General features: G+C 50.7%; 1 protein-coding gene across 2 annotated transcripts; it reads left to right on the forward strand.

Moving 5' to 3' along the window:
- The first annotated feature begins 1,933 nt into the window (after positions 1–1,933).
- On the forward strand, positions 1,934–8,023 carry RGS16 (regulator of G protein signaling 16). 2 transcript variants are annotated; one of them, XM_003264434.2, is made up of 5 exons: positions 1,934–2,126; positions 3,302–3,412; positions 4,165–4,229; positions 4,517–4,683; positions 6,134–8,023. In XM_003264434.2, the coding sequence occupies exons 1-5, from the start codon at positions 2,083–2,085 to the stop codon at positions 6,353–6,355; spliced, it is 609 nt and encodes a 202-aa protein (XP_003264482.1). In that variant the 5' UTR covers positions 1,934–2,082; the 3' UTR covers positions 6,356–8,023. The 2 variants fall into 2 exon arrangements, with proteins under 2 accessions (XP_003264482.1, XP_012357520.1); XM_012502066.2 differs by having other exon boundaries at positions 1,953–2,126; positions 4,168–4,229.
- The last annotated feature ends 411 nt before the right edge of the window (positions 8,024–8,434 follow it).

The following is an 8,434-nucleotide window of genomic DNA, read 5'->3' on the forward strand; positions in this document are numbered from 1 at the left end:
AGGTGATCTGCCCGCCTCAGCCTCCCAATGTTCTGGGATTACAGGTGTGAGCCACTGCTCCTGGCACCGTTTATTTTGCTTTCTTTATCAGAGCGGGAGAAAGTACTAGCTCAGGAATTGGGAGATGGTGTCCAATTTCCAGCTATTTCCAGTTCCAGTACACTTAATTAAGAGTGCCTCAGGTATACTTAACTAAGAGTGCCTCAGTATACACTGCCTATACTGTATTCCAAGAGGCACAAAAAACTCATTTTTTATTTTTCCTTATTGCTAGCAATCCCAGTATCCCTATTAAGTGAAACTGAAAGCTATTATAACATTTATTGAGTGCTGACTGCATGTTGAGCACTGTCATATAAGCATCTTATATGTTGTCACGGATGCTGTGCTGTGCCACCCAGATCCCGTCTTGGGGACTGTGATCGTCATTTCCCAGGGTGTTAGTCTCTCTCCAGGAATTGCTCTTGACAAAGGGCACTGCCTTAAGATTAGGCTGTCTTCTTGGGCAGCTGTATGCAATGAATGGTATTTATGGGTTTACCAGGGCCTTGTCCTCTTGCTTCAGTGGACAGTTCCAAAGGGCCAGCTGAGCTTCAGGGCATTCCCTGGAACCAGCTGGGGTCTCTGTTGAAATGGCATGTCCTTCAACTCCTTCCTCTGCCCAGACCTGCTTCCTTCACTCCCTCTGAATTCTGATAACTCTCCCCAGTAAAGCTCCTGCATGCAAGCGTCTACCCGAGTCTAGTTCCTAGGAACTCAAACTAAGAATTAATTTATTCAGTTCTCACAACCACCTTATGAAATAAGTTGTTCTCTTCGTAGAGACAAGGAAATGGAGGCACAGAAAGGTTAAGCAGTTTGCCTAGTCTCCCATCAGTAGCCAGTTAACAGTCAATGTGGCCTTCCTGCAGCTGGGTCTTCAGCAGGTCACCTGGCAGGGCCATGACTTGAAACCTGAAAATCTAACTCTAGACCCTGTACTCTTAACCTCACATACAGCCTCTTAATAGCAATCCCAATGCCTTTATGGGAAGGTGAGGCGAGAGGCAGGGCATTTATTACCTTTATCTCAGAGATGGAGACAATAAGGTAGCAACTGCTTAAACCCAGGATCGTCCACAGGTATAGCCATGACCGGATACTAACCTTTGCGCGCTTGTGTGTGTTTGTGGAGGGGGGTAGGGGTGTGTGTGTGTGTGTGTGTGCAATGGAAAAAGAATGGTAAATTCACATTTGAATTTTGGAGCCAACACCTACTAGCTGCACGTCTTTGAGCAAATTATTTAATATGAGTCTTAGTTATGTGCCTAGCACATAGTAGGTGTTCAATAAACTACTCATCCGTATCCTACTTGTCTGTCATCTCCAACTGTGCTCTTGGGCAAGTTTATTTAGCTTTCTGATTCTCGGTTTCTTCAACTATAAAATGGAGATGATGATGATGAAGAAGAGCTTACTTAGCCCCGTGTCCACAGGGTAAGAGCCTCGTAAAGGGTACTTATCAGTATAATCAGATGCTGTTTTGCCCAGGTTTGCACCCTGTGCGCCTGTCCTTCAGGACCCAGCAGGCTCAGACTTGCCTGCGATCAAAGAAAGCCCTGTGTGCCTCCCAGACCCACCGCCTCCGTGCAAACTCTCCCAACACGACACCGCTGCGTGAGTTTCTTGCTGTTACTAGAGGTCGGCAGGTATTTTTCCCTAGGAAACTGGGTGTGCACGTCTCATCCCCGTGCCAATTCTCTTGCCGCTTTTCCTTCCACACGCGGCGTCCTCCGGGCGGAGGGTGCAGCTCCGCGTGCTCCAGCTGCGGCGAAAGTTGCACCCGGCCCAGTCTGGCTGCGGGCCCCGCCTCCGCCTTCTCAGCGCCCAGCCCCGCCCTCCGATTGGTCAGCAGTGCCCAGCCCCGCCCCGCTCCTCCAAGGGGATTAAAGCAGCGGCCGCTCAGTCTGGGCGCTTGCAGGCTGCTAAACCCAACCCCGGTTGACTAGCACCTGCTACCGCGCCTTTGCTTCTTGGAGCTCGCAGAGCCTCCTGGAGCCTGCCACCATCCTGCCCACTACGTGCTGCCCTGCGCCCGCAGCCATGTGCCGCACCCTGGCCGCCTTCCCCACCACCTGCCTGGAGAGGTAAGGGAAGCTTGTCCAACTGCCTGGGGGAAGTCCCACCAACTCATAGGAAGTGGAGCGGCAGGCCTGGGGACCTGGGTGGGCGCGGGGATGGGGCGCTAGAGGCTTGAGTAGAGAGATAGAGGCGAACTTGATGCCACTTGCTCAGATTCCAGGAGCAGGGAGAAAGCAAGGGGAAGGGAAGCAAGGGCCGGCTGCTTGCAGCCATCCCCATCCTCTGACAAACTGCAGTCGTGCTCAGGTGACCTGCTGAAGACCCGGCTCAGGAAGGCCACGTTGACATTTCCAGGCAGAACTGAGCCTGCCCATTTCTTAAGCATTTGTTTTTCATTCCTCAGACCAGAGCTAGGGGCATTGCCTCCTCTGCCCCTGGAAGACAGGGAGATTTTTTTTGTGTATGTGGGGTGTGTGGGGTTGGGGGATCCCACTGTTGAGGGTGTGTCCATATTCCAGAGAGCTACTCAACAGCTTCCAATCGTTACTGGCTGGGAAGGAAAAAGTAAAGATGAAGGCAGGAATCAGTTTCCCACACAGTTCAGAAATACTCCTGAAAAGAATGCTGAGTTCTTTTTTGAATCAACAGGCACGAAGAGAGATCAGTGTAACTTTAGGGAAAAGCCCATATATGCAGTGTGTGTATTACCCAGAAAGTGTAAGACCTACCACGGCATAGCTCAAACATAGCTTTTGTTGCTTTGGGGTTGATGATGCTGATAAGAGAAGCACAATTTGGGCCTGGAGACAGCCAAGAGTTTCCAGGAACTCTTTTTTTTTTTTTTTTTTTTTTTGAGACAGAGTCTCGCTCTGTCGCCAAGGCTGGAGTGCAGTGGCGCGATCTCGGCTGACTGCAAGCTCCGCCTCCCGGGTTCACGCCATTCTCCTGCCTCAGCCTCTCCGAGTAGCTGGGACTACAGGCACCCGCCACCACGCCCGGCTAATTTTTTTTGTATTTTTAGTAGAGACGGGGTTTCACCGTGGTCTCGATCTCCTGACCTTGTGATCCGCCCGCCTCGGCCTCCCAAAGTGCTGGGATTACAAGCGTGAGCCACCGCGCCCGGCATCCTTGAGGCTAAAGTTTGGGTGGCGCCACCCAGAGCTCTTCTGGGACCCATAAACCTCTCCACACTGGCTGAGCAAATGGGAGAATGCTTTCATGTTCCTGATTTGTTTTTCAGAGCCAAAGAGTTCAAGACACGTCTGGGGATCTTTCTTCACAAATCAGAGCTAGGCTGCGATACCGGGAGTACTGGCAAGTTTGAGTGGGGCAGTAAACACAGCAAAGAGAAGTAAGTGTTGCTGAGCAGCTCAGGGCTCCGAGAAGGGAGGGAGCGGGAAGGGAGTCATGAGGAGGGAAATAGAAGGAGAAGCCAGGACACGCTAGGTGGACCTTGGCAACACCTCCCTAGAGATTTTAGTGGGACTTGTTGCTGGTCTGTTATGACTACTTGGCTCCTGCGTGAATGGGTAGGTGGCTCCAGGGCTCCAAGTCCATCCACAGATGAGGGCACACAGGGCATGAATGCCTAGTTACCAGACTCTCCCACCTGGGGATTCATTGCACATGCATCCAGGGCTAGGTCAGAATCCAAGACCACTTGAAGTTTTTATTAATGACTCTAGCATGCACCTTGCCTAGAAACTCTTTCATATTGGCTATCAACTGTACCAAACTCTGCAGTTACGTGTAGATGTAATCTCTATTTATGAGGCCTTTATTTCCTTGGGAAGATGTACAAAACAAATCTTTGAGAGTCAGGGGAATTGAAATAATTTTTGGACAGAGAAGAGACAGGCTTAGAGATACTGACTGAGGACTAAAGAGTCCCTGGCTTTGATTTCTGGTTGCTGAATTGTCCTCTAGAAAACACTACTGCTTACTCTAAGTCCAACTAAGAGTTTGAGCGTCAGCTTCAACAATTACCAAGCAAGCCTTTCTGTGAATTTTACGCAATTTTCCATCAGAGTTCTGGCTAGAATTTGTACTATGCTTTGGTTTGTTGATTTTTTTTTCTTACTTTTTTTTCTTTTTGTCTTTTAGTAGAAACTTCTCAGAAGATGTGCTGGGGTGGAGAGAGTCGTTCGACCTGCTGCTGAGCAGTAAAAGTGAGTAGGAGCCTTTTGTATCTGTCTCTGGGTGGCACGTGTGTACTCATGTGCTTTGGAGCCAGCCCCGGGACTGCTGAGAGCCTGGGCAGAATAATAGTAGTAGTAATAATAATAATAATGATCCCCTAGTGTGCCAGCCTCTATTCAACATACAAAGCCAGGTCCTTGTTCAAGAAAATTATGTTCTAAAAATAGAGCCATTAAGTGCAATTGCTTTCCTTTCTTCTTGTATTCCCTGCTGTCCCTCCGGCTGACCTGTTTCCTCCTCTTTCCCGCAACCCCAGATGGAGTGGCTGCCTTCCACGCTTTCCTGAAGACAGAGTTCAGTGAGGAGAACCTGGAGTTCTGGCTGGCCTGTGAAGAGTTCAAAAAGATCCGATCAGCTACCAAGCTGGCCTCCAGGGCACACCGGATCTTTGAGGAGTTCATTTGCAGTGAGGCCCCTAAAGAGGTTAGAGCCCCCGTATGCCCAGTGAATCCTCACGACCCTGCCTGCTCCTTCCCCTCTGCGAGTCAGGGCTAGTGGGGAGGAAGGGCTAGGTGTAGAAGTAGAAGGACCTTACTTGGCACAGGGGTGAGTGGGCTTCTGTGACCAGAGACTAGGAAAGCCAGGCTCAGTGCCACTCCTGGGTGCTTAACCCTATGACTCACGATGGGGCAGGATGGGTTGGCAGGTTTTTCGGCTTCTGTCCATACCCACCTTTATAAACCCATCCGTTTTTAGAGGCTCAAAACACTTACCAACTGGGGAGACAAGGTCAGCACAGGGACCTTATATAACCTGGCTCAGTCCCCAGGCTGACCTGCCTGAGGCCTGCAGGTCTGTGGTCTGTGATTTTTTTGTCTACCTTTCCTCCTGGCCACTACGCGTGGCAGCTGCATTTGCTAAAGAACACAGCGCCACCTGGTGGAGAGATAAGAGTAATGCCTTACTTTTGTACCTTATTTTTGTTTTCTGACCGCTGATTGATTCCACATAATTCTGTAAAGGTGTATTGAGCCCCAATTGTATTCAAGACACTGTTACAGTCACTGTGTATGTCACAGTGAACCAAACAAAGTCCTTTACCTGGTGAAACTTATAATTTGAGTGGGGGAAGATGCCAATAACCAACTAGACAAATATATGCCAGGTGATGAGCTATGCACTCATAAAAATACAGCAGGAAATGAGAGACAGGGAGTACCAGAGGTAGGGCCTGGGAGGAGATACGGTTTTCCATTCTATAAAGGGAAGTGAGGACATATGAACAGAGATATGAAAGAATTCAGGGAGGGAAGAATATTCCAACACAGGAAGCAGCAAATGCGATGGCCAGAGCCTTCCTGTCACAGTTGCGGATGAGCAAATAGACCTGTGTAGAGCAGGGCAAGAGCAGGAGATGAGGTCAGACATGAGGCGGATAGCCGGGTGTGGGCTCGGGGAGCCCCGTGGGCCCAGCAAGCCCTTTGGCTCTTCCTCTGAAAGACATGAGGAGACAACAGAGGTGCTACCGAACTGAGCTGGGTTTTTAAAGGCTCACTGTAGCAGCTGGGTAGAGAACAAACGGCAGGGATGGGGGGTAAGGTAGCAGAGAGACCAGGTAGGAGGCCTTGGTGCAAATCCCAGGAGAGCTGATAGTGACTTGAAGCAGGGTTGCTGTAGAAGAAAGGGTGAAAGGGGATTGCGTTTGTATACATTCTTGATAGATCCTCATGTTAATTCTGAGAGATTGGGGGACAGACACTGGATCAGATGTGGGTACAAGCCCAGAGCTGAAAAGCTAGTGATCAACTCAGGAGCCCCCACTTCCTGATGCAGCATCCGGTGCTCTTTCCAATGCCCAGCCTGCCGTTGGCCCTCCCTCAGCCATGCCCACCCTCTTCCCCAACTCACCCTGTGTGTGTCCTCCTTCCCACAGGTCAACATTGACCATGAGACCCGCGAGTTGACGAGGATGAACCTGCAGACCGCCACAGCCACATGCTTTGATGCGGCCCAGGGGAAGACACGTACCCTGATGGAGAAGGACTCCTACCCACGCTTCCTGAAGTCGCCCGCTTACCGGGACCTGGCTGCCCAAGCCTCAGCCGCCTCTGCCACTCCGTCCAGCTGCAGCCTGGCCGAGCCCTCACACACCTGAGTCTCCGTGGCAGTAAGGAAGCCAGCCGGGAAGAGAGGTGGAGTCACCCATCCCCGAGGTGGCTGCCCCTGTGTGGCAGGCAGGTTCTGCAAAGCAAGTGCAGGAGGACAAAAACAAAAAAAAAAAAAAAAAAAAAAGCGCTCCAGCAGCCTGTTTGGGAAGCAGCAGTCTCTCCTTCAGATACTGTGGGACTCATGCTGGAGAGGAGCCGCCCACTTCTAGGACCTGTGAATAAGGGCTAATGATGAGAGTTGGTGGGGCTCTCTGTGGGGGAAAAAGGTGGTACGGGGGTTAGCATGGGCTCTCGTTCTCACCGGAGAAGGAAGTGTTCTAGTGTGGTTTGGGAAACGTGGATAAAGGGAACCGTGAAAATGAGAGGAGGAAAGACATCCAGATCAGCTGTTTTGCCTATTGCTCAGTTGATTCTGATCGCATCCTGTTTTCCTAATTCCCAGACTGTTCTGGGCACAGAAGGGACCCTAGATGTGGAGTCTTCCCCTTTGGCCCTCCTCACTGGCCTCTGGGCTAGCCCAGAGTCCCTTAGCTTGTACCTCATAACACTCCTGTGTGTCTGTCCAGCCTTGCAGTCATGTCAAGGCCAGCAAGCTGATGTGACTCTTGCCCCATGCGAGATATTTATACCTCAAACACTGGCCTGTGAGCTCTTTCCAAGTCAGTGGAGAGCCCTGAAAGGAGGCTCACTTGAATCCAGCTCAGTGCTCTGGGTGGCCCCCTGCAGGTGGCCCCTGACCCTGTGTTGCAGCAGGGTCCACCTGTGAGCAGGCCCGCCCTGGGGCCTCTTCCTGGATGTGCCCTCTCTGAGTTCTGTGCTGTCTCTTGGAGGCAGGGCCCAGGAGAAGAAAGTGTGGAGGCCTTGGGGAGTGCCTTTTCCAGCTCTCATGCCCCACAGTGTGGAACGAGGCAGAAAAGGATCCTAGGAAACAAATCTCTTGGCAGTCCCCGAGAGTCCTGCTGAAATCCAGCCAGTGTTTTTTGTGGTGTGAGAACAGGCAAAAAGGGATGCCCGAGATAGAAGGGGAGCCTCGTGTTTCTTTCCTGTGGACATGAGATGAACCACTGGAGAGGGCAGAGGTGGCCCAGGACCATGGCGCTCTTAGAGTGCAGAGGCTAGGGGGAGAGGCTGCTTGGAAGGGCAGGACTGGGGATAATCAGAACCTGCTTGTCACCTCAGGGCATCACCAAACAAACATTTCCTGATGGGAATTCCTGCAGCAGAGCCCAGGCTGGGGAGGTGAATTACCCAGGGCAGCCCCTTTGCGGCCCAGGATAATCAACACTGTTCTCTCTGTAACATGAGCTCCTCCAGGAGATTATTTAAGTGTATTGTATCATTGGTTTTGTGTGATTGTCATAACATTGTTTTTGTTATTGTTGGTGCTGTTGTTATTTATTATTGTAATTTCAGTTTGCATCTACTGGAGAATCTCAGCAGGGGTTTCAGCCTGACTGTTTCCCTCTCTCCACCAGACTCTACCTCTGAATGTGCTGGGAACCTCTTGGAGCCTGTCAGGAACTCCTCACTGTTTAAATATTTATTTATTGTGATAAATGGAGCTGGTTTCCTAGATATGAATGATGTTTGCAATCCCCGTTTTCCTGTTTCAGCATGTTATATTCTTACAAAATAAAAGCAAAAGTCAAATATGACATCCTGTCTTCAAGTGCTGTGTGGGTCAGGGGAAAAGGGGAAGTGTTGTGGAGAGCTCTGGGGAGGAGCTGGCTTTTGGGAATTCCACAGGACAGGCGAGTAAGCTTCCATGGCACAGGCAGAAGTACAGGGAGAGCTCGATGTTCACCTGGTACCTGCCAGAGTCAAGAGAAGGGATAGGTTCTAACGAGGCTGCTATGATCAGTGACTTTTTAAGCTCATGACAGCCCCACTTGGGTTGGGCTGTTGTGTGGATTGGGCTGGGCTCAGCCCACTGTCATTTCAGAGCCCATATCTTTTGCCCACCTGGCCGGGACTCAGCATGAGCCATTCCCAGTTCTGCCTATAACAGTGCAGGGGTCAGTACCCCTTGGTCAAGTAGCAAGATGTCATCAGTTAGGTGGTGACTT

This window comes from Nomascus leucogenys, chromosome 9, assembly GCF_006542625.1.
Source record: "Nomascus leucogenys isolate Asia chromosome 9, Asia_NLE_v1, whole genome shotgun sequence".
NCBI lineage: Eukaryota > Metazoa > Chordata > Mammalia > Primates > Hylobatidae > Nomascus > Nomascus leucogenys.

Excerpts from the sequence above, each read along its gene's own strand:
- RGS16 (XM_003264434.2), top strand. The coding sequence starts at position 2,083 with ATGTGCCGCACCCTGGCCGCCTTCCCCACCACCTGCCTGGAGAG. Across the intron at positions 2,127-3,301 it reads CCCACCACCTGCCTGGAGAG|AGCCAAAGAGTTCAAGACAC; the intron begins GTAAGGGAAGCT and ends TTTGTTTTTCAG. Across the intron at positions 3,413-4,164 it reads AGTAAACACAGCAAAGAGAA|TAGAAACTTCTCAGAAGATG; the intron begins GTAAGTGTTGCT and ends TTTGTCTTTTAG.